This window comes from Colias croceus, chromosome 25 (genome assembly GCF_905220415.1).
Source record: "Colias croceus chromosome 25, ilColCroc2.1".
Lineage (NCBI taxonomy): Eukaryota > Metazoa > Arthropoda > Insecta > Lepidoptera > Pieridae > Colias > Colias croceus.
In genome coordinates this window covers 4,279,021-4,305,012 of record NC_059561.1, presented here as the reverse complement: position 1 = coordinate 4,305,012, position 25,992 = coordinate 4,279,021, and the positions used below count along the sequence as shown (strand labels likewise).

The 25,992-nt window shown below is 31.9% G+C and overlaps 5 protein-coding genes across 6 annotated transcripts; 2 read left to right on the top strand and 3 right to left on the bottom strand.

Annotated features, from left to right (window-relative positions):
- Positions 1–1,329: 1,329 nt before the first annotated feature.
- On the bottom strand, positions 1,330–6,582 carry LOC123703076 (proteasome subunit alpha type-5). Its single transcript, XM_045650955.1, has 5 exons — positions 6,437–6,582; positions 6,088–6,344; positions 5,346–5,524; positions 4,576–4,688; positions 1,330–1,930 (listed from the first exon to the last, which is right to left on the bottom strand). The coding sequence occupies exons 2-5, from the start codon at positions 6,342–6,344 to the stop codon at positions 1,748–1,750; spliced, it is 732 nt and encodes a 243-aa protein (XP_045506911.1). The 5' UTR covers positions 6,437–6,582; the 3' UTR covers positions 1,330–1,747.
- Positions 6,583–7,518: 936 nt separating this feature from the next.
- LOC123703073 (glucosidase 2 subunit alpha-like) lies at positions 7,519–12,711 on the top strand. Its single transcript, XM_045650951.1, has 2 exons — positions 7,519–7,648; positions 9,471–12,711. The coding sequence occupies exon 2, from the start codon at positions 9,491–9,493 to the stop codon at positions 12,686–12,688; it is 3,198 nt and encodes a 1,065-aa protein (XP_045506907.1). The 5' UTR covers positions 7,519–7,648; positions 9,471–9,490; the 3' UTR covers positions 12,689–12,711.
- LOC123703074 (tRNA (adenine(37)-N6)-methyltransferase) lies at positions 12,710–16,188 on the bottom strand. The gene is made up of 6 exons (XM_045650953.1): positions 16,016–16,188; positions 15,831–15,928; positions 15,215–15,443; positions 14,530–14,687; positions 13,878–14,070; positions 12,710–13,306 (listed from the first exon to the last, which is right to left on the bottom strand). The coding sequence occupies exons 1-6, from the start codon at positions 16,081–16,083 to the stop codon at positions 12,763–12,765; spliced, it is 1,290 nt and encodes a 429-aa protein (XP_045506909.1). The 5' UTR covers positions 16,084–16,188; the 3' UTR covers positions 12,710–12,762.
- A 510-nt stretch (positions 16,189–16,698) lies between these two features.
- Positions 16,699–22,931, top strand: LOC123703246 (maternal protein exuperantia). Of its 2 annotated transcripts, none has more exons than XM_045651186.1 (10): positions 16,699–16,867; positions 17,497–17,663; positions 18,192–18,344; positions 18,575–18,717; positions 19,096–19,301; positions 19,625–19,760; positions 20,023–20,171; positions 20,750–20,889; positions 21,325–21,436; positions 22,121–22,931. In XM_045651186.1, the coding sequence occupies exons 2-10, from the start codon at positions 17,511–17,513 to the stop codon at positions 22,168–22,170; spliced, it is 1,242 nt and encodes a 413-aa protein (XP_045507142.1). In that variant the 5' UTR covers positions 16,699–16,867; positions 17,497–17,510; the 3' UTR covers positions 22,171–22,931. The 2 variants fall into 2 exon arrangements, with proteins under 2 accessions (XP_045507142.1, XP_045507143.1); XM_045651187.1 differs by lacking the exon at positions 16,699–16,867 and adding an exon at positions 16,945–17,128.
- A 399-nt stretch (positions 22,932–23,330) lies between these two features.
- On the bottom strand, positions 23,331–25,639 carry LOC123703165 (exosome complex component RRP41). Its single transcript, XM_045651074.1, has 6 exons — positions 25,342–25,639; positions 24,897–24,969; positions 24,674–24,810; positions 23,964–24,168; positions 23,653–23,747; positions 23,331–23,424 (listed from the first exon to the last, which is right to left on the bottom strand). Exons 1-6 carry the CDS (start codon positions 25,510–25,512, stop codon positions 23,353–23,355), a joined length of 753 nt encoding a protein of 250 aa, XP_045507030.1. The 5' UTR covers positions 25,513–25,639; the 3' UTR covers positions 23,331–23,352.
- Positions 25,640–25,992: the final 353 nt, after the last annotated feature.

Genomic DNA, 25,992 nt, shown 5'->3' with positions numbered 1-25,992 from the left:
GCAATGCAAGCAACTTTTATTACTCTCAAAAGGCATACAGAAACTAAAAAATTATCCCTCTTATAATAATATAATCCACTCATATCTCAGAGCTAAAATCAATAGTTACATATTTTAACAATACTGGCACTTTTGCGACACTTACCAAAACATAAAACCTTCTTTCAGAAATAAAAATATTTTCAAAATTCCAAATTACACAGTTTGTCTTGATAGCCGTAGTTTAGAGAAATCTTGCAATGTATTCCTGGAACTCGATTCACTCCATTGAAGATCAGGGTTCGCAGCGATCATCTAAATTTGCACAGTATAAGATTTATTTAACAAATTAAAAAGAATAAGCATTACCTACTATTAAAAAATATTTACTTCAAAGTTCAAAGGTCGAAATTTGCGATGCAAATAGATTTTTAGAGCAATAGGGTAAAAATTTACTTGAATTTGTATTTACGTTAACGAAAACTGTGTGTGTGATCAAAGAATATATATTACTAGCTTACCGTCCGCGGCTTCGCCCGCTTTGTCTAATACCTAATAAATTATATACTAAAACCTTCCTCTTGAATTACTCTATCTATTAAAAAAACCGCATCAAAATCCGTTGCGTAGTTTTAAAGATAAGCATACAAAGGGATATAGGGACAGAGAAAGCGACTTTGTTTTATACTATGTAGTGATTAATATTTTTATAAAAATTATTGTACTCACCTTTTCATTACTTACATACTCATTGTTTCAAATCTAATATCTTAGGTACCCTAAATTCAACTACATAATTAAAAACACCGTAGTATTCACCTTTAACTACTTTTTACTGAATAACTATCTACATTAAATAATATGAGTAAATTTGTTTATTTAAACTATAATCAATCATATGTTAGTTATTCTTATAGATCTACTAGCTTACCGCCCGCGGCTTCGCCCGCTTTCTCTAAAACGATTTGAGATTTAAACTATCCTATCTCTCAAGTTGGATCGAACTGCACATGGTGTGCGAATTTTATTATAATCGGTTAAGTGGTTTAGGGAGTCCATTGAGGACAAACATTGTAACACAAGATTTATATATATATTAAGATAAGATTATAATCTTAGAAAGATAGAAATAATAAACAAAATTATGTATATATTTTTTTTAATTAAAAACCATGATTGCTTATTTTAAGATTCTCCAGCTCCCACATATTGTAATATCTTAACTAAATAGTTTTTCACGATATTTTCATTAGTACATAATATTAATAACGTAAATTTAGTGCCTGTGACATATTTTTTATAAATCAATTTCCAAAAAAGTTTTAGCAAAATTTGTGATTTTTTTGAATACACATAAATAAAAATATTTATAATCAAACAAATTGTCTATTAATTTAATACCACTTACCATTGACATAACTTTGTCTTTTCCATATGATACTAACTAATCTACAATGAAAAACAATTTACTCAAAATATTACTAAATACTCTAAATTTCGGTCGAGTTTATTTCAATACTAAATAATAATTCATATCGTACATAGTAAATAGAACCAGTTATTGCTGTACTTTAGAAAAGCGCAATTTTATGTAACCATAACTTTCCCGCCAAAAACTTCAGTTGACATTTTTTGTGCCAATTTTCTTTTCGTCTTTACCTTGTTATTTTATGTGTAATAAATTACTGATATTGTATCAAAGCTTAAACTTGTCATAAAAAATATATAAATTACTATTAGTAAGAAATAAACTCAACCGTCGAACTACTTAAGGGATGTCCTTAATAACCTCAGCGAGTTGTTCCCTCGAGAACATATGGAACATGGAATCTGGAGTCATGGTGACAACTTCTACGTTATTCTCCGATAGTTTCTCTTCCATAACCTGTTTGAGAATCGTAAGCGCTGACTTTATAGCTTCTTTGAGTGTCATCGACTTGTGGTAGATTTCCTGTGGGGAGAAATTTTATAATTATTAATGTAGTTAGTTTTTACTTCTGTTTCATTTTATGTATTGCTGCTGTGCTGTAAAGTTTTCGAAACGTCGAGATATGATGAAAAGATCGCGTTTCAAATCTGTAATTCTTTAATTTCTAAATTGGAAGAAAAGATTTCAGAAGATGAGAGAGTGCTTATGTGTTGGTGTTACGAGTGCAAAATGTTTTTTTTTTTTTTTTAATATTTTGTCTATTCATCATCATGAACATCTTGAAAAATCATCCTTATGGCTTTTTTTTATTACATCGTACGTTTTAGTACATTTACAATTTTTCAATAAATACAATATATAAAAGAGAAAATCAGGCAATATAAAAGAGAAAAACTATTCTTAACAATGCTGCAAAGGATTTAAACTGTACAGATAGTACGAGATCCGGCTGCAGGATTAGTGCGTTCATCGGTTTTTTGCTGAAAACCGATTTTTTATGTATATTTATAATTAGGAGAATATATATCGACTAGGTTGCCAGTCAAAATTTGGCCGCAAGCATGTTTAATTAAAATTTTTCTAATCGATTTTTGGGAAAAAAATTCGTTCACTTGTTTTTTGAATAAAATGTAGTCTACATCACGGCAAATGATATAAAGATTCAAAAAAATCACGGTTGCCGCTTTTCACCTGGCCGCAACATCTTGGCAGCCTGGTGCAAACAGGTATGATTTCGATTCATTTTTACGTTCATAACGTACATTTATGAATCATATATCAAATTAATGCTAATTTTTTTCTATTTATTATCATATATGGTTGCCTAATTAAATCCAGCCGCAAATAAGGGTTGCCGGCTGTTAAAAATTATAAATATTTACGCCTATTAGTACACCGACGCATTCGCGTGCGGCAGCGAAACAACTAGAAAAAGAGAGGATCGGCTGTTAATTATATTAAATCAATATTACTTTTTAAATTTGTCATTTTGAAAAGGACGACATATTTTCTTTCACTCAACCTTAAATATTCAACATCTTTAACAGCCGGCAACCCTTATTTGCGGCCGGATTTAATTAGGCAACCATATATGATAATAAATAGAAAAAAATTAGCTTTAATTTGATATATGATTCATAAATGTACGTTATGAACGTAAAAATGAATCGAAATCATACCTGTTTGCACCAGGCTGCCAAGATGTTGCGGCCAGGTGAAAAGCGGCAACCGTGATTTTTTTGAATCTTTATATCATTTGCCGTGATGTAGACTACATTTTATTCAAAAAAAAATGTGAACGAATTTTTTTCCCAAAAATCGATTAGAAAAATTTTAATTAAACATGCTTGCGGCCACATTTTGACTGGCAACCTAGTCGATATATATTCTCCTAATTATAAATATACATAAAAATAATGCGTCGGTGTACTAATAGGCGTAAATATTTATAATTTTTAACAGCCGGCAACCCTTATTTGCGGCCGGATTTAATTAGGCAACCATATATGATAATAAATAGAAAAAAATTAGCATTAATTTGATATATGATTCATAAATGTACGTTATGAACGTAAAAATGAATCGAAATCATACCTGTTTGCACCAGGCTGCCAAGATGTTGCGGCCAGGTGAAAAGCGGCAACCGTGATTTTTTTGAATCTTTATATCATTTGCCGTGATGTAGACTACATTTTATTCAAAAAAAAATGTGAACGAATTTTTTTCCCAAAAATCGATTAGAAAAATTTTAATTAAACATGCTTGCGGCCAAATTTTGACTGGCAACCTAGTCGATATATATTCTCCTAATTATAAATATACATAAAAATTCGGTTTTCAGCAAAAAACCGATGAACGCACTAATCCTGCAGCCGGATCTTAGACTAAGACTTACAGAGTCATATAAGTATTCATTTCATGATGTGAGGAAAAGAGTTTTCCTAGTAAAAGAAAAATCATATTAAACTGTAATAGAGATACATTAATTTTATGTGCGTCAGTATAATAAAAATTAAAAATAGACGTCACTAGAATGACTACAGAAAAACTTAAGGAAAAACCTACCTATGTACTGCACTTTTTTAACTTTCATTGTCGTACTATAAACAACTAGAATCACATTCTTGTAGAGATTATTGTAAGACTATATCAGAGAAAAAGTTTTGGTGACCTTAAAGCATCCCATCATTTCAAGCGAGACTCCCAAATATAAATTCATAATTTGATGGGTGATAGCTGGTTAATACTTAATACATTTGAAAAGATCTTTCTACAAACAATCTTTTTTACGTTTCGTTCAAAGTAGATCCTGCACAATTGGATAATTAATTATGGTCAACTTTGATAATTAATAGTTGTATGAGAGGATGTAAAGTCATAAATACTAAAGAATTAATAAAATATGCATGTATGTGACGTTCAAACTCGTATTATGACGCGTTTTGGTATACCCTGCACAATATTTTTAATATATGCATATTTTATATAATTAAATGATATTTTTCCTTATCTCTGTATCTTGTTTGTTGTAATATTTTATTTATACCTAGTATTATTTCATTGATTACCTTTAAGCTCTTATTCCGTAATACGTATGATTGTATGGTACAAATTGTATGATTTAGAAATAAAGTTATTTTTATTTTATTCTATTTTATTATTTCTACCTTCAAGCTCTGTTGAGCTCCTTCACTACCCGAGCCGATTGCTTTAGCGTCGTATTGCACAAATGTACCACTCGGGTCCATGTGGAAGAGTTGAGGGCCTTTCTCGTCAATACCTGCAATAATATGAATATTGTAAATTATAATGAATGTAATTTTTACAACATTACATATAATTTGTTATGTGAACTAGAATTATTAAAGAAATTACCAATAGTAAGGAAAATATTTGAGTATTGAGGTTGTAAGAAGTCAGTTGTACTCAACATAAAAATTAACAAGGTAGAATTTGACTGTTGGAAAACACAATTACGTTTATATTAACTATTCACAATAATAATTCTGCATTAAAATATGAACTTGAATGTTATTTATTCCTTTATGTTTATGGCTATTTTATGCAAAAATATACTTTATGTGTTTGTCTGATAAAACATATAGTATGGCACATAATGAATATGATTACACTAATGTGGGTATTCTAACACCTCTCCAATATTATCTGTATTGAGGTATCAATCTACAAAAGATAAATAACATTTTTATGCTGAATATAATTTTATAAATGCAAAAGTGCATGTCTTCCTATTGCATCAATGTAGCTATAGTATGATATCATTCTTGTGTCTTGAGAAAGTTAAGATTAGATCTAGATAGAGTGATATAGGCCACTTTTTACCACAGTCAAACTTCTCATTTCATGGTAATTTCCTTTGACCATGCAAATAAAACATGAGTATACAGTAAGTTACTAGTAAAGGAATAAAACTAACCAGCAAACATAACAGCCACGCCAAACGGCCGAGACATAGCTGTACCACTATCGTCATCACTGTCACCAAACTGTATAGCCAGGTTAGAGACGGCTTGCGCACAGGACTCGACGCTCATCCGCTCATTGTACACAAACCAGTGGTTCTGACATTCAACACGCGCACGCTCAATGAGGGTCCTGTAGCAAATAGAATTATTGTTATGATGGATATGTCGCAGTTATCAGGTTGAATCTGCTCATTGATTGAATGACTAGGCCAAACGTTGACTTAACAAGCATTAGTCAATGTCCATCTAGCGGATTGTAACATTACTCAATAGTAATTTAGTAATATAGCAGATTCAACCAGATGACGACGACAGATACATAACAGAATGAGAGGATTAAAAATGGTATATCAACAGGGAATAGCAAATAAGCAGTTAAGATAAAGCAGTGTTTCTCTATGTGATAATAATGATGTTTTCAATTGTTTTATATAATTTGTTTGGTATTTCAATAACTTATCAAATGCATAATATATATAGGATCATAAGTAAATCAATTCAATTTCTTCAAATTGTGGCAATTTTGTTTGAATACAGTACCTATCATAAATATGTATAATTTACAGTGACATGAAAATATTATACAACAGCGGACAGCGCAAAACAAACACATGAAATCTTATATTTTACAAAAATTTTTGCTTGAGACAAAGACAATAACAAAAGTGTTTTAAATTGGCATAAATAACATACCTTGAATCAGCCATCAATCCTGACACAGCACAGGCGATGTGCCGATCTACTTCAACAATCTTTTCAATGGTTGTTGGCTCCATAAGTGGTGAAGTAATCCTTTTTTCGACGGCCAACACAACACCTTCAGAAGTGCAAATACCGATAGCAGTTGAACCTAGCTTAATCGCTTCTATAGCATATTCCACCTGGAAAAGTCTACCTTCAGGGCTGAAGGTATTCACCCCTCGATCGTATTCTGAGCGTGTTAAAAACATCTGCAAACAAAATAAAAGAAGTATGTTATTTCAGGTTATGGATAGTCCGAATTACTGAAAAATGGAATATATTAATTTACTTATGTACTTACCTTTATTTATTGTATAGAAAGTTAAACTTTTACAGAATTATCAACAAATTTTGATACAACACTTCGTGAGTAATCAAAATTGATATTTTTTAATGACAAGCAATCAGCAAACCAAACTGTAATGATAGGGTTGCTATATTAAAATAATATATGTGGTTATTTTATATAAAAATAAAATTTTATTTATAATAATATTTCATTGCTGTTATTGAATGTTTGATAATTACAATGATTTATCACTAGATATATCGTTTAGGTAAAAGAAAATTATAATCAATCAATCATTAGTTGTATACGTACATATTAAATATTAATCTAACACCTATAATGGAATCAATATTTTAAGCCCAAATACAATGCGTTTATTTATTTATTTAAAGTAATGCAGAGTTTACAAAATTTACACATTTGTGCAAATAGCAAGGCGAATTAATTTATAAGCGAGGTTAAATATACGTCTGTTCGTTATTCAGTTCTGCAGTTGCACTCAAAATTATACTAATGTGTAAATGCGGTATAAGGCCGCCTGTCCACCTGCAAGAAAACTTCCGCGAAAAAATCTCCGACAGCAACTTGCAAGTCTAATTCCGCGTTTCTACCTGCAAGTAGACTTGCAAGTTGCTGTCAGACAGACTGTCGGACATTTCTCGCGGAAGTTTTCTTGCAGGTGGAAACGCGGCCTAAGAAATAGCACGAACACTGTAGACACTATGCACAAATTTATCTAATAATTCAAGAATAATTCTAAACTGGAACGATTAAATCAGTTCCATATTTATTTAGGTATGTCTTGACGTGTACATTTTGTGTCGTTCACATTTCGTGTGAACAAATGAACAAAGAACATTAAAGCAGGACAAATTTGATAATAATATTGGTTGGTTATAGTAATAACAACGAAATAATTAATATCTATATACAAGCAAAAAGCAAGCAAACATTAAGATATACATAGAGAAAATGACAACCAACGACAGCAATGCCTTGGCGATAAGCTCAGAGCGATAAGTCACAATAAATAGCATAGCTGGGTATTTATTTCTGCATTATTTTCTACGCGGCGCGGCGTTCTGTATCTGACGCGGACGTTAAGAAACGCGGTTCAATTCGAATAGAGCTTTCATTAATTATCGAATATTTGTTTTATTGCGACAACAATATTATATGTTTTATTTACTGCTGCGTTTTATCTGATACACGCTTAGGATACACGTAAGTACTTTTATGATACGTGAACTATTTTATTAAGCATAATAATAAGAATCAAATTTATCTTCTTTTTTACATGAACATTTGTGTAAACAGTTATTCTATTGTTTTGCAAAAATTAATATTAGATTTGTACATAAATTAGGTCTACCTAGTATTCAACACAAAATGTTATCATACACATTGAATTATATTTGTGTTCAATATTAGGTACAGAAGATTTTTGGTTTGTTTGTTACGATTTAATTAACTCTTATAACTTCCTTTTCGATTTGAAAAATTATTTCTACATTAGAAAGCTAAATCATCCCTATATTATGGACTGCGGTAACGGGTTGAATACCTACTTAATTACTTACCTACCGAATAAAAATATTAAAAAAGGAAAATATTTTTTTCGTATTTGAAAAATATAGTTATATTGCCTACATTTTTTCCTGCGTAATATAGAGCCCTATTGTTAACTCAATCAAATCTTCTATATTTTTTCAAATTATCTAAACTTTTTTGTGTGCGACTCAAACACTCTACATCGACACTGTGAGATTTCTAGTTTAAAAATAAAAGGAGCTGTGTCAAAAATTTACCCGCATAAACGCACTTATTATTAATAATTAATAGTTACATCTTTTATTAATAGTTACATCTTTTAATTATTGCATCCCATCTTTAGTACTTTATTTATAATCCAACCCCCAAAAGAAGTAGTTCTGCCCTATTATCCCTTTTTTGTTCTTTTTCTCCTCGAGAACCTTCATTGTGTCTTAACAAAAACGTTAAATAATAGCCAAATTGGTCCAGTCATTCGCGTGTTTTACAATTAAAACCCGTCCGATTAGGGCCCTTCTGGCCTCCTCCACTCAAGCGACAGCTCAAGCCGAGGTTCGTGGTCCCCGTCAAGGGGGGACGCCCTTGTGCATGTCGCTACCAGGGTGAACCTTCAGTTCACCCCCGCGGCCGCGTCTGCGTTAAAATGTAGAAGCCCTTCTGGCTAACATTGAGAAACACCTTACAAAAAAAAAAAAAAAAAACGATTAAAAATACATTTTAATTATTACTATGTTATTATTTATTATGAGCTTACAACAAAATTTTCAAACTATTGTAGATCTTATCTCACCGTATTAGGGTATACAATAACTAATAACGAATTCAAAGGCGCCTTATGATTTTTTAATTTTAATAAACAATAAAACTGGATCTCAAACGTTTCGGTGTTTTTAAGCAATTTCCCCGTTGGCATATTTTTGTGCGAACAGGTTTCTTTTAAAATAATAACAGCGTTTTCCTCTAACAAGATAATTTATGCAATGCGTTTTTTCCACATGTGTTTCTAATAAGGAATCACTTTTTCGAGCACTAATTTGTACTAGAAATACGTGTATAATACTGTTGCCCGCCACTTTGTCCAAAGAAGCTGTTGCAGTTGCCCGTTAGTCCCGTCTTGTTGCAAAGTACCTACCTTCTTAACTCCATATATTAACTATTAAAAAAATCCCTTTTTTTTATAGTGGGGAAATCTTCCAAAGATACCCACGGCCCCCGGGGAAGGTGCCGTGGGTTATGTCGGATTCTTACCGACTAAAACCCCACTGTGTTCCGTCGAGCCGCTTTAATGAGGGGGCCGCGGGTATTTGTTAGAATTCTGCCAAATTACAAATTTGTTTCACAAAAAATTAAGACATTTTGCACAATTCGTTCTGTGGATATCTACTTAGTACTAACTACTAACAAGCTAATTTGTAGAATTATTACATCTATATACTTACCTATATCGATCTTCGAAATTTCGTGATGAGCATTATATAGACATTTTTTTTTTCAGGTACACTATTAATATACAAAATGGGCGATACATATTCAGATAACCTTAACAGTAAAACTTTGGGAAACATTGATTTTATGGAGAAACAAGAACATTATTACTTCATTAAATTCAGAGCTGGAGAAATGTCTAGACTCTCCATTCTTAACGATCACGTTTTCCGATATTACATGTCACCTTCAGGAGAATTTTTGGAGTATCCAAAACCAATGAATCCCGGGGATAACGCAAAAATTATACACAAAGAAGAAAGCAGCTATGGTGTTGAAGCTTTCAAACAATCGACGTTGCATGATACTGTAACCAAATATATCGTAGAAACAAAGGAAATGAATATAATTTTTGATAAGATAACGGGAACAATGAAAATACATGATCTGAGAACTAATAGAGACGTATTGATTGAATACTGTCCCTTATCGTATGTAAATAACATAAGCAAACAAACGACATATCAACGGGCTGATGAGTATTTTTTTGGCGGTGGAATGCAAAATGGAAGATTCACCCACAAAGGAAATGTAATCGATATTGCCAACACTAATAATTGGGTTGATGGTGGTGTAACCTCCCCTTGTCCTTTCTATTGGTCGACGTATGGTTACGGTATACTTAGAAATACTTGGCAGCCAGGCAAATATGACTTTCAGGATAATTCAAATGAGGTAATAACAACTTCACATAAAGGTGAAGATTACGATGCATATTATTTTATAAATTCTAATCCTCGTAATATTTTAAGAGATTATTATGAATTAACTGGCAATCCTCTACTCATGCCCGAATACGCTTATTATGAAGCACATTTAAATACGTTTAACCGTGATTACTGGGTACCGGTGGACTGCAATGTTCGTGGTGCTATTTTATTTGAAGATGGAAAGTATTATAAAAAATTTAAACCAAACGATATGGATGGCAAAGTAGGTATTTTAGAATCATTGAATGGCGAAAAGAATAATTATCAATTCTCTGCTCGTGCAATGATAGATAGGTATAAAAGACATGACATGCCTTTAGGATGGTTCATTCCTAACGATGGTTATGGTTCGGGATACGGACAAACTGATTCTTTGGAGGGCGATATTGAAAATTTAAAGGAATTTTCTAAATATTCTCTTGAAAACGGTGTCAAAGTTGCATTGTGGACGGAGTCTAATTTAGAACCTGCTGATCCATTACATCCCAAGAAAGGAGAAAGAGATTTGGGTAAAGAAGTCAGCGTAGCTGAAGTAGTTGCTCTTAAATGTGACGTGGCGTGGATTGGAGATGGATATTCATTTGCTTTATCCGCTGTTGAACACGCTCATGATATATTTGTAAATAATGCAAAAGAAACTGCAAGACCAATGATCATTATGGTAGACGGCTGGGCTGGAACTCAAAGACTTTCTGGTATATGGAGTGGAGATCAGCGTGGAGGGGAGTGGGAGTATATAAGATTTCATATACCTACTTATATAGGATCGGGTTTATCCGGAATGCCAATAATTGGTTCAGATATGGATGGTATTTATGCAGGAGGTGTCAAGGAAATAAACATACGTGATTACCAATGGAAAGCCTTCACACCATTACAATTAAATATGGATGGCTGGGGTAATAAACCAAAAACACCATTTATTTTCGATGAAGAAGCGACATGTATAAATAGAGCATACTTAAAATTGAAGTCAATGCTTTTGCCTTATAATTACACTTTGGGATATGAGGCGATCAATGGATTACCGATGGTCAGAGCTATGTTTCTAGAATTTCCGGATGAAAGGACGTCATATACAAACGAATCAATGTATCAATTTATGTGGGGGCCAAACATATTAGTAGCTCCAATTTTTAATGACAATTGTAAAGATACGTGTTCTATCCGTAACGGTATATTCCTTCCAAACAAAGACCAAGTATGGATAGACTTTTTTACTGGACAAAGGTTTCAAGGCGGCAAAATTTACAATAACATTATTACGCCCCTTTGGAAAATCCCTGTTTTCATTAAAGATGGATCAATAATACCAATGACCAAGCCGAATAATAATCCCCAAGAAATCCAAAGAGACCTTAGAATAATTACTATTTATCCAAATGGTGAAAGCAAATTTACTATTTACGAAGATGATGGAGTATCTTCAAAATACTTAGATGGCGAAAATGCTTTCACAAACGTTAGTGTTTCTGGACCTAAACTAAATACAAATGGCAGCTTATCAATTACGATAAACAAAACGAATGGTTCATACACAAACATGACGAAAGAAAGAACTACAATATTACAAATAATGGCTTGCAATAATATTGGTCATATAAAAACTGCTATAAATGGAGAAGGTATTAACTTAGCTAAAGTGGAAACTGATGAAGAATTTGAGAAAAATAATAATTGTTATTATTTAAAAAAAGATTTTGTTATAAATCCTTATATGAATGATTTCAGTAAAGATGTTCTTCAAGAATGTTTATTGATTAAAATAAAAAAACTGGACGTGACTCACAATGAAATAAATATAAAAATAAGCAATTACACAAACGAAGCTACAGTATTTGGACAGAAAGAAAATATCAATAGAGATTTAAAAATACCGCAAGATTTTCGAGTTGATGAAGAAGGAACATCATTATGTTGCATTGAAATGAAATGGACTTCGGTAAATTACGCTGAGTATTATGAAATTGAAAAAGACGGAGTTATTTTTACTTATATTATTGGGGATAAATTTGCATTCGATAATCTTGCTATTAACAGTAAGCATACATTTAGAATACGAGCTGTTAATAAAAACGTGGTGTCAGAATGGAGTCCAATTGTTGAAGGGATAACAATTGATTCTCTATTTAAAGATATTATAACAGGAGTAGAAGAAATGTCTTGCCAGTCTAATCAGGACTCGGAAAACAATACACTTGATGATGAAAATATAAATATGATTCGTAGCATATTTAGCGGAAAAACTTTGTCACGGAATTTTGATTTAGGTCAGGTGTACGATGTCGACCGTGTAGAATTTATAGAAAGTAAAGATGGCACTTGTTCTCTTTCAGAAATAAAATACAGGTGCTCAAAAGATAACATCGAATGGACACCAGCATCTGATATTTGTAAATTGGACCAGGACAACTCACCCAAAATTATATCGTTGGCCGGTTTAAAGTTTCGATACATTGAAATCATCGCGCCAAACGCTGAAAGTTTTAGTTCAGGTGTGATATTTTATAAAAAGTAAGCAATAGACCAATAAGACATATTTGTGACCAACGACGCATTTAATTAGCAAAATAAATTAAGGCAGCATACACATTATAAATCATCAGCATTCCTTACTGCAACTATAGTACAAATAGACGAATTTGCGTCAAAAATACAACTTATGGATAAATCTTCTAATACACAACTGTATTCATGATCAGGGTACCGTGTTCTCACGTACAAAGATCTTGGATCATCAGAGAGCAGTCTCTCAATATTTGTTTTGAATATGTCTGCTCTATCTCCAATAAGACTGTTTAGTCTCTCAAGTGCATCATCAGTGAATCTCACGTCATATGACTGTGACGGTGGATTTGTTATCCAATTTGGAACTCTTATACCATCATTGAGGTTAATGACATTTCTTTGTGGAGGGGTAAATCTTTCTTGTCCGTCTGGAGCTCCACGCTCTGAATCAACTCTCCGTACTGGCGATCTACTACTACCATCAACAGCATCTATATTTATAGGTGACTCTTGTGATAAACTGGGTGTGATATCTTGATTTATTGGTGAAGGAATTTCATCATCATATGGCGAGTCGGATAAAGGACTAGTGTCAATTCCAATTGGATTTATCAATCGTGGACTTAGGCTAAAAGAGAAATTTATGTTGTGTTTTAGTTATAGTATTATGTAATGTATGTCCATTGTGCATGATAATTACAATTTATATCTGTATATTGTGGGACAGTAGAATATTGAATTAGAATAATCAATATATTTATGTTAACATTTAAAGAATTTATTGGGATTATATTACGACACGAAAATATGGTTATAAACAACTGGATAAACAATTATATACAAATACGAATTTCAATCTATACTCAAATGTGTTTGTCTAAATTTTAGTCACGAAACATTCTAAAAGCAAACATATTTTATTAGCTGTTCAGTGTTTACTATACATACGAAAAAATTTACCTTTTCGAACAAATGTTAGAATTATTGTTGCTGATTGTATATCCAGTTGTTATTAGTGATCGAAGAGAATATATTATGAACTTGTAACTAGCAATATAATATAAAGCATTTATATATTTACAGTATTTTCATATCTTTTAGTATTTAATAAGACTTCTATATTATACAGAAGAATAAAAAAATATCAAAAGCAGTTGTTTTTTATTTCTATAGTCTATACTAGTTATAGAATTACCAACCTTATTGAATCCTGAGCGTCGTCTATTTGCAAATTATCCAGAGTCAATGTATCACTTATACCCTCTGTTAGTGGCCTGTCTAGTACTGGCTCGAAAGATTGCATTGGATAATCATACTGAGGTATGTAAGGCTTTATATCCAGAACTGGGGTACCGTTTATCATATCAACGCCGTTGAAGTAAATTTTATTACCTGTAAATTAAAAATATATGTCTGTGACTTCTTGTGTCATAATATTACAAAGAAAAGGGCAGTAAATAATTATTTTAGACCTAATTTTCTTATTTGTATTAATTTGCATTCAAGTAATGATGACATTGCACATAAAATATTAAAGTTAGAAACTTGGTTGGCTGAAGGTATTTTCCTGCATTCTTAACTGGATTCATCATAATATCATGTTCATAGAGAGCAAATTAAGTTCAAATCAACAAAGGACTACTAAATCTATACTAATATTATAAAGTTGAAGAGTTTGTTTGAACGCGCTGGTTACAGGCTATATATCATCACCCTAAGACCAACAGGAATGGAGCAATGCGGGTAAAACCGCGGGGCACAGCGAGTTTAGATATTTTATTTTAATTAAACATTAAAGTATGAGCAACACATATTTATATTAAAAAAAAAATCATTTACTTAAAATCTCACCTTCCACACTATGTATTTTGACCAACGACAAGCCAATCGGACATGGTCTATGCGGTGATCTTGTTGAGAATACACCCCTTCTTTCACCTGCAAGACGCGGCGGAGCCACCTTTGCTGGTACATTATTACTTGCGGTTGAGTGAAAGTGGAATATTATCCTGAAAAAATTCGAATTAATGACAATGCTGAATAAATTTTCACATTAAAATGGTGATTTAACTATAGTGGATGATTAACCATAACAAATAAATACACATTTTTGAAGTGAAACTTCTTTATCAGGGTTGGAAAAAAATTTAATGTAACATTTTTTCGTTACGGTGACATTTTTCCGTTACACGTCATCTTTTTCTTATCCCTACCACGCGTGATTCGATGTATCTCTGTAAAGTTGTATATAGTAAATTATTTTTTGAAAAATAAGGTCATAAAGAAGTTTAACTTCTTATGTGTGTACACTAGTACACATAGTATTTTTTTCTATTCTTTATAATAATAATCTAACAAAAGAGTCAATTATGTAGGTATACATTTATTAAGGAGGGTTGAAACATAAGTATTTTTATAATTTGCAACATTACCTTTTGACAGAGATTGCTTACTGCAGTGATCCTTACTATTTATTAAAGATTCAAATTACTAATGAAAAAATCTTTATCCATTTTAATATTTCAAATGAACATACCACATATGAGAGAACTCTTCCAATCCACTTAATGCATGTTCCGGATTATTAAATGTGTTTGTATTGATAACAACCACACCTTTCGCCTGTGATAGTATTGAAGGCTGTCTCGGTACAGCTCTTTTATTCTCAAATGTTGTTTCAATGAATCCAATAGGACTGTATGTTATATTGTCTGAGACAGGTGCAATTACATTATCTGATTCTTGCCTGGGATTGTACTGTGTAGCTAGAATTTTTTTAAATATACATAGTTAGTTAATATATTACTTGTATTACTTTTATTTGCCATAGTTTGTCTCACACTGCCTTCTAATGACAAGAATATTTATATGATAAGGTTGCATAGTCATAGAAAAACCATGATATTCCAGAAATAAAACAATTTCAACAAATCGGTTCAATGATTGAAGCGTGAAAAAGACAGACAGACAAAGTATCTTTCGCATTTCTAATAATATTAGGATTAAATGCACACCGCAAACATAAATAAAACTTTTACACACTGTTTTATTGAATCAAATGAAAGAGATTCAACATTAATTAATCTTTATAAATGAAAGAGATTCAGCATTAGTTATACACTTCCTATATAAATATTTGTAATCTATGTTACCTTTTTCGGCACATTTAACGCATCGAAGATCGTTCAATAACCCCTTAATTTCTTTAATTTCCTTTATGTGCTCATGTTTTAGAGCCGAAATACGTTGCCTAAAACACAAATATTAAAGTTCAAATGGAATTAATATGATTAAAACCACTTTTCATACAAAATTATCAGTTTAATACATCCCTTACCTTAAATTTTTAATTTCTGTTCTTGCTAAAATAATTTGATTTTGGTAATCTTCTATATTTTCAGACATTTTAAATCAAGTTGTCATGAAGAAATTTATAATAAAACGAATATTTTATTGAGTACCTATTTAATACAAATTTGATCACTAATTAAGTACAGAATTCACAATACAAAACCACAGTAGTACAAAACAATGTTCGTCTCTATTTGTCAAATGTCAAATGTCATCTGTCATTTCAATAAAATTCAATGACAGCTATGTCATCTGGTAGGTAAAGTGTTTTCTACGGTGTTTTCAATTCGTGCAAAACAACATCCAAGTAAGTATTTGATAATCTGTAATTTGTATTAAATCATCCTTCCAGTATAATAATTAGAATATAATTTTAAATTTACTCATCTGAATATAAAGTACATATACTCGATTTTTTATTTTATTTACTACTTCAGGAAATAAATTACATAATTAATAAATCATTATGTGGTCAAATGAGTATGAGGCCTCGTAATTAACTTAATATACGTGTTAAATTTAAGAAAAATCTTTTATATTTAACCAAATTCTACAAATTATATAGATTTTATTGAATAATTGATTACTTTTTATGCTATACAGGTTAATTATTTTAAATAAAAATATTAAAATTATCTGTATCAAAAAGGATAGAATCACGTTCAGCACTATTATTAAATTGCTTGCGTTTTTCCGATTGCGGCACACGTGCTGTGCTAAGTTGATTGTGATATTTTTTTAAATATATTTCTATTTTGCTGTTATTATAGAATAACAATATATCTCATATTTTGAGATAATAAACTTATTATTATTGCAGAAACATCGTAACAAAAAAGTAAGTAATTTATGTTTTATTTTGACATATTGGGGTGGGGCAAAATGTCCTCAGAAAAGATAGCCACGTGTCCTATTTTCTATTTATTTTTCTCGTTATTCAGATTAATTGAATGTTAAAAATAGATAAGTTTAGTGTACAGAGATAGACGACCATTTATTTTGGTTACTATGACAATATGAGTCAGGTTTAAAAAAAAGTGATAGCATCAATCGATTGGCTTTTGACTGCTTGTTTTAGAGCGGCGTGAATGTTTTTAAGGTTGTTATTTCTAATCTAATAAGAAACTGAAATTTAATAGGAGATATCATTTCAAAATATTTAAATTTTATCAATATTATGTACCTAGTTGTTTCTGACATTTTCACTGCTAACATTATTTATAAATAGACTTGATTCATGATAATATGTGTAAACTATAGTTCTAGTCATATAATAGACAAATATTTACCTATGAGACGTTTATATATTTAAGTGTTCATAGAATTTACTAGAATCTTCTACTTAATTTTAAAGTACCCTCAAATATTATTTGTTTTATCTGTAATTTTCATTTCAATGTAATCATACTTTTTGGTTATTTTTTTTTAATCTACAGTTGTTTATTTTTTTATTTATAATAATTACAGTTAACTAAGTGTACATGGCAATGGTTTCGGAAGCAAAGGTGAATGGTAATGATGCACCTACTGAGGTGTTGCCTGCTCTGGCGGAGAAGCCAGCTGGCTTGCCGCCCGGCAAGTACTCTTTAGTGGGATGGGACATGGATACGACTGGCCGGAGGCTTATCGATGAGGTGCGGCACTGATAATGGATTTTTTTTACTATATAACAATTTGCGGTCTTATAGTTTGCAATTGTTTGCCGACTGCTGAAACAGATTAGTTTTAAAACAATGGTTTATTATTGTTGAATGTTTATTATTTATATCAGAAGCTACACATATCTATTGTATCCATACTAATATTATAAATGCAAAAGTAACTCTGTCTGTCTGTCTGTTACTCAATCACGCCTAAAGTACTGAACCAATTTGCATGAAATTTGGTATGGAGATATTTTGATACCCGAGAAAGGCCATAGGCTTCATTTTATTGCGAAATATGTACCACGGGCGAAGCCGGGGCGGACCACTAGTCTATCTATATCTTAATAATTTAATCCCTCTAATAAATCATACTGTCTATTAAGTATTATTTTTAAATTGTATTTTTAAAAATGATTTGAGTCGTAAAAAATATTACCATTACAATTTATTTATTTTTGTGTTATATCTAGTATTTAGTGATTTTTTCTAGAAATTACTTGAAAATTTTAATTTTAGATATGTCAAATAGCAGCGTATACTCCAAAACAAACATACTCGCAATATATAATGCCATACGGGGATCTGAATCCGGGAGCGAGACGGAGGCATAACGTTAGAGTTGTCACTGTTGGTAGATATAGGATGTTGAAGGATACTGTTACACATAAGGTGAGAATTTATGAGCTTTTCTTATTGTATGGAATAAATCTACAAAACATAACAAAAATAATTCTAATACAAAATCGAAAGATATTTTTTGGTTATGAATTTTTTTTTTTTATTTCGAACTAGAGAATAAAAATTTGTATAAACAGGAAAAAGTAACTAAACATAAAAAATGAACACATTTATGTGGTATATTTTATACATATTTTACTAAAGATTTGATTTATTTACAGATATTGAAGACAAAGTCGGAGATATCTGCCTTAACAGACTTTCTTGACTGGTTGGAGAAAGAGAAGGGAGATGGTAGCATTATTTTAATTTACCATGAGCCAAGACGCCTTAGCCCTACAATGCTTCTGGAAGCACTTACTCGGTAAGATATTTTAAAATGATTACTTACATTTTACATAAATGGTATTATTGTATTAAGTTATTTCTGGATGTATAGAAAAGATGTATCTAACTATATAAGTATGTGAATACTTATTTATATATATGTATCTATAGAATTATAAAATTCAGACTTCATATTAAAAAAGGAGGAGCTTTGGAAGTAGGACCTTACAGTTATGCATTTTGTGATCATTTGTGGTTAAATATGGATAAAAATTTGTCAAATAGTCACATTATCAATTTGTAATCTTTAATATGTATTTTACACACATATAGTAAATTAATAAATTTATAGTAAATGCACATATGTAGTTTTCAATCAATAATGTTCATTATATGGTTATTATATTTGTTACAGCTATAAGCTCTTGGACCGATTCAAGTCCATAGTGGCCGGTTTCACAGACAGCTATGCGCTTGCCGCTGAGAAGTGCAAGTCGACGGTCAAGTCGGTATCGTTGCGAGTGCTAGCTCGAGTGTTGCTAGATGCGGATACGTTATCTGTGGACAGCGCACTCGATAGGGCAACAGCTGCCTATCGGATTGTGGAGCATTTGTCGCAGAGTAAGTGTGCATTGTATGAATTGAGTGGCAATTTATATGGTACTTTTGAGAAGGTATTTTGTAAGCAAGATGTGTAAGTGACGGGTTAAGTATGTGTCGTTGCGAGTGCTAGCTCGAGTGTTGCTAGACGCGGATACATTATCTGTGGACAGTGTGAAATTTTTTACAGAAGTTGACTAAATTTTTTAACTCTTATAGTATTTAATATTTTACATTTATAAGTAATATGAAGCATATTATGTGTATTATAAATCGAACATGTCGTAAAATTGTAATAAAATATATGAAGGGATGTTATGATAAACGTTTCTATTTGTGTCTAGGTGAGCAGCAAGAAGTGGGAGGTGGCGGTGAAGGGTCGGCTGCCAGCAAGGACATGGTTGAAACTGCCCGCGCCTGGGCTAGACCCATTCACACAGAGCTGGAGGCCTTAGATAATCTTAAGAAACTTCTAGAAAGGTGAGGAAAAAGCAAAAATCATTACAGTAAATAACTTATTTCAATAAATATAATATAATAATGTATGTGTTTGTTGAAACTGTCACAGATTATAGACATTGAATAATAATAACGATTTTCGAATTTTACAATTTTATATGTACTTTAATTTTGCGAAAGATAAATAAAAATAACTAAGAACATGAACTGTCAAAATAGACCTTTTATTTTGTGATAAGTATATATTGACATGCATAATACATGTCTGTAATGCCGTTTCCAGACAGAACACGTTCCGGCCGGTGTTCGCGCCGCTGCTGCGGCTCGCGCGGCCCGAGCGCAAGCGCGTCACGCAGCTGCGGCGGCTGCTCGCCGACGCGGGGCTGCTGTACGAGCAGCTGCGCGCCGCCTGGCAGGAGCAGCAGGTGGCCGGTGAGTGTGTGCCACTGCCGCTTAGGCTATAATATGTAAAAGTGGCATGTCAATGGGAAGTGTCTGGTGACGCTCTTTTGTGGCAGCATGATGACTTACAGGAGCAGGTCAACGAGTGTGTGGTGATGCTCTTATATAAGACTAGCTGTGCTCCGTGGTTTCACCCGCAGTGCACCGCTCCTGTTGGTCTTAGCAAGATGAGGCCTTCCTCAATGAATGGGCTATCTAACTCCAAAAGAATTTTTCAAATCAAACCAGGAGTGATCTCTTCTCGAGATAAGCGGGTTCAAACTGAAGAATTCTTCAACTTTATTATATATGTATAGATGTATAGATATTAGTATGCTTTCGCAATTTGGATACGTTATAGTCGACGCGTAAAACATGGAGAGCAGATCATTGCTATGCTATGCTGTTATCAAATATAATTGATAGCATCTTTATTTGTTGCTTTTGCGGCTATCAGTGCTACCCTACATGAATTATATGTAAACGCAGCAGGTCGCTAGACAACGCGGATAATACCATCTATATATAAAAATATATTGTGATGTTTATTTACATATTTAAATTTGCAGGTTTAGAGAAACAATTGTCTGCATTGTCGGTATCGGCTAAAGAAGAGGACATAAAGGAGCTGATTGAGATATTTGACTGTCACTTCGACCCAGCCAAAGAGCCGAAAGCTCCACAGCCAAGACCCAATAATAAAAATAGAGTAAGTTGTCATTTAGCAAATATTGATATGCATAAAAGTTTTATATTTATGTCCATAAAATGTACTTATATACTACAACATTTTACTTAGTATTTATTAATCTTACAAAGTGTAAAAAGTGTGTCAGTTACTATTCTATATATATCTTCCTCCTATAATATCTTGTCGTTTATTTTTAGATTGCAATATATATTAATCGATCATACAAAATTTTATAATATACAATGCAACAAAAATAATCATATTATAATTAACATTTGTTGTTCAATATAGGAAATTTATTCACAAATAAGTTCATGTTGTCAATTTGACCATAGTCTTTGTGATTTTTTAATTTTCGGTATGTATCATCACTCCTATTCACCCCCCATTTATGACTTCTTTCTTTTACCATAATATAATTAATATGTATTTAAAATATATATTTTCCCACAGACAACGTCGTCAGCGGGCGAGGCGGGCGAAGCGGGCGAGACGGGCGAAGCGGAGGGCAGTACCAGCGAGTCGCAGAAGAGCTCGCAGCAGAACTCGCCCACCAAGACTAACGGTAATGTATTTGTGTATATTTTTATACAACTGTATAATTCTTCACAAATAAACTAAATAGTCTACATAAATTTTGTATTTTGTATAACTAGCGGTCCGCCGAGGCTTCGCCCGTGGTACATATTTCGCAATAAAAAGTAGCCTATGTCCTTTCTCGGGTATCAAAATATCTCCATCCCAAATTTCATGCAAATTGGTTAAGTAGTTTAGGCGTGATTGAGTAACAGACAGACATACAGAATTACTTTCGCATTTATAATATTAGTATGGATATATGCTATTTAACTTTCCGCTGGAACTACTCCTATCAATTAAAAAAACACAAAAATCCGTTGTGAAGTTTGAAGATAGCATCGAACTTTGTTATGTACTGTGTGATGAGTGCAGAGTATTTTTATCTTTTCTATAAATTTTGTGGAATATATAAATTTTTTGTAACATTTTCAATGTGGTGTGCACATTCCGTTTAGATGCGCAACATGTTTAATTTCTAGTTGATATTATAGAATTATACATATTAGTTTACAATCCAAATTATTGACCTAGGATATATACAACTACACAAGTACATATTAAAAATATGTATGGATGTATTTGTTGTTATTCTAACGGTAAATGGTAATTAGTAATTACAACAGAATTAATTGTGTATGCCCTTTTAACATGTATTTTTTTATTGTTGCAGATGTGACAGCAAACTCTGATCAAAAGACAGAAGCGGTGGCCGCAAACTAACAAAATAAATACCAAGCAAGCTTACTCTTAACATTACTATCATTTAGCATCGGCCATAGAGATGTGACAAACATTTATTCGTATTATACACCTAGGTTAAGTCCACCATGGAATTGAATTATTTGTTTTGCATGCATTGGTGATCCAGTTTACATTTATTTATTTTTTTTATTTTTTCTCGTTAACCCCACACACAATTTTTGCTTAAAACTTTAGAGACATGTAGTAATGAGTGCCTTAGCAACTCAGTAATAATAAGATGTAACGTTTTATATATATTCATTATGTTGATGGAGTCGATTTTATTTTGTTTTCAGCCATTTTTGGCAGTCTGTGAAATATCAGCTTTGCTGGTTTTATAATAATAAGGGTTGTTGCAAATATCGTACTTTTTATTTTGCGCGTGCGAATAGCTTTTAACTTTTTATTAGATGAAGTACAATTTTTACGTACTTTTATTTATATAGAGATGAAATTGTTTTATTTATTTTAAAGAGCAATCTAAGCAACGGATGGACTGATTTTTGCATCCAATTTTATTTATTTTCTTTTTTTCCCTTTATTTTAAAGTAACGCATTTCGCTATACTAATTCGTCGCATAATATTATACTCTGCCATAGAGTAAGTTAAACATTACCGCATACCTTACGAGTGTGTACCTATTAACTTACATCTACCTAATTTAGTTAATTTTAACATAGACTGTACATATAATTTAATTTCTTATTTTGTTCAGATCTCTAATAAATATGTAAGTCTACATTTTGTTTTATTTTAACCCCTATTCTGGAATTAGGGAATTCAAAATTTTCAGTTATAACCTTTTATAAGCAACCAGCAGTGCTCCACTCCTGTTGGTCTTAGCGAGATGATATAATATAGCCTATAGCCTTCCTCGGTAAATGGGCTATCTAACACCGAAAGTATTTTTCAAATCTGGTCAGATCGGAAAAATTATTTCGGTGTAGGTATGTAACCAAGTTCAAACAAACAAACTCTTCAGCTTTATAATATAAGTATAGATTTAAAAAATTATAATCACAACACTGGTATTAAGCTATATACCAGAAATATCAATGCACCAAGAATATTTCAATACAAGAAAAGCTTTCCTTGTTTAGGTTGTGGTGGATTTGTGACTGAATAAAAAGAAACATAATGAGAAAGAGCAATAATTTATTTCATATGGTAACAACATCTTGCTTCGTCCAGCCTTCTGCTAAGTGTTCTCTAACAGCTTTGTCGAGAATTACCTGTAAAATAATAATTTTAATAATTAATGATTTTTAGAATTGCATATTAAATAACTCAGTACAAAGTTTTATAACTTATAAGCTGATTATTTACAAAAAATAAACAATTATAATTTAAAAATTGTATTATGAGTGATTTAATTAGAACCAAGAACCCTTTAAAAATATATGAATAATTTACTCTACCAAATAAAAGATTAGTATAAAATATAAATATTTATTGATTACCTCAATATCTCTGCAGCCTTGCATAGCTCTACTTAAAACTACTTCAAAGTAATCCATGTGCAGTCTGTGCGACATTTCAAGTAATGCTATGCTGCCTGAAACAATAAACATACAATATTTTGTAATTCTTAAAATACAAAAATTATGTATACTTATTTAATGCCCAATTTCCAATATAAATATTTGTATATGCCAGAGTTGCTTGTTTTGGCCTTAGAACCTCAACCTAAGGTCGATAATTATCATATTGTGATTGCGTCGACTGGGTAATTTTCTCCTATTTCCTTAGACATAAGCTACTCTTTCCTTACCTGTATTAGGCAAAGCAGCCACCGTCAAACAAATGCCCCCAGCGGCTTCTTCAACATGTCCTACATCCAACAACGCTTCAGGTTTACTGCCATGCCACGCCACAGATGAAGTACATGCACACGCGTACGCACGGAGGGGAACACCCGCGTCTATGAGCGCTAGGGTCGCTGCGTTCACGCATGCGCAGTACGCGCCACCGTCTGCCTGAGTGACATTTTTAAATCATGATAAACAAATGTAATTGTTCAAAATAATGAATAACAAAAGCCATTTTGATTTTATTTAGACATTCAATATAAATAAAGAAGCAGGAGAACAAAAGTATTGATGAGCGGGGTGGAATAAATGCATGCGCCAATTTGGCCATGCCACTATTTTAAGATTAAGAAATACCAATGACTATTTGATTTTATTACAGGCAATAAATAAGGAAGGGAACACTGGCGTCTTAGCCATTCACACCTGCGTACACAGAGCAGTCTATTTTGTTGTATTTATAAATCATTTGGAAGAACAATAAACAGCTATTTTTATTGTATCATAAAATTATATATATATACAATGAACATGTTTCGTATACCTCTTCTATCTCTGCTTAGTTCCCATTATGAAGGTATTATTATAAGTAATTTAATGAAAATGTAACATACACAAAATTTATACAGATACTTGTAGAAACTATGATAAGGCTATCATATTATTTTAATACCTGTAAAACTTCAACATAGATGTCAATTTGTGATCGTGGATATAATTCTGTTTTGATGGCTGCAGATAATGCTTGTCTCAAATGCAGAGACATTTCTTGTGATTTACGATCACCTCTAGGTCTATTTTTTCTTTCACCTAAAATAAAAAAAAATATTCAAGTGCAAACCTATAATATCAATGTTGCTAAAATAAAACACTGATTATTTTAGATTTTTATTTACCAGTGGAAAATGTAGCCATGCTGTATTGGCAGTTAACTACAACACCTTCTGTCGACATTTTTGATTTTGCAGCCTGAAAGAAAAGTAGGTAATCAGTAGTTTTTTAATTTTTAGTTTCGTGTATCAACTAGCCTATGTGCTCAGTTCAAATCTCAATATGTTTTATTGATAAGGAAATAAATGCAAGCTTATTAGATTTTATTGTAATATTTATACTAATTTTGTTAGTGTATTATAGTCATAGCACTTTTAAACCTTCAGAACTCGAGGAAATAAATATAATTTAATAACATATTTAAATTACGGGGATGTAGCTTTCGAAAAGCGTCAAATTGTTTAAAGATTAGCAGATTTAGTCACCCTGCTCAGCCCGCCAAACGCAGTAGGATCGCTCATAATCTATGTCATAGAATACAACTATAGAATTAAATGATTAATATCTAACCTGATGTGGACCGTAGACAGCAGCTAATACTTTCGTGTTACCTTGTTCTAAATAAGCACTTCCATCTGGTTGTGTAAAAACACCAAGTTTACATCTTATTCGGCGTAATTCATCCGGTCTTCGACCATCTAACCTCAGGCCCTGACTGGAAAGTAAATCTGGACCAGGCATTATTAAGCAGTAAACTGTGAATATTTATCCATGCACAACACACAAATACTTTTAATATTTAATTTTTTCGTGCAGAATTTTGTTTTCGACTTTTCACATGTCACAACATAACCTCCTCATGCATCTGATTTTGATCTGATTGATCATCTGACATATCCTCAATCCTGACATATCACTATAACCTACACACAGATTACAATTCAAAGACTTGTGACTTAACTTGTGAGGACATAATAAATCAATAAAATTATATACAGGAAATCTACAACAGATTTCCACCTATAATACTATTAAACCTTAGATATTAAATACATTCCTATGGCCATATTATGTTAAAAAGTTTCTTGAACTTATTTCTTTTTAATTTAAAACTTTTAACGTTATTTAGTATAGAGTACAATTAATTTGAAACTCGAAATTATACGTAATTTACACGTAATAACTTATAGTATATTACTATTGTAATATATACTCTAAGCG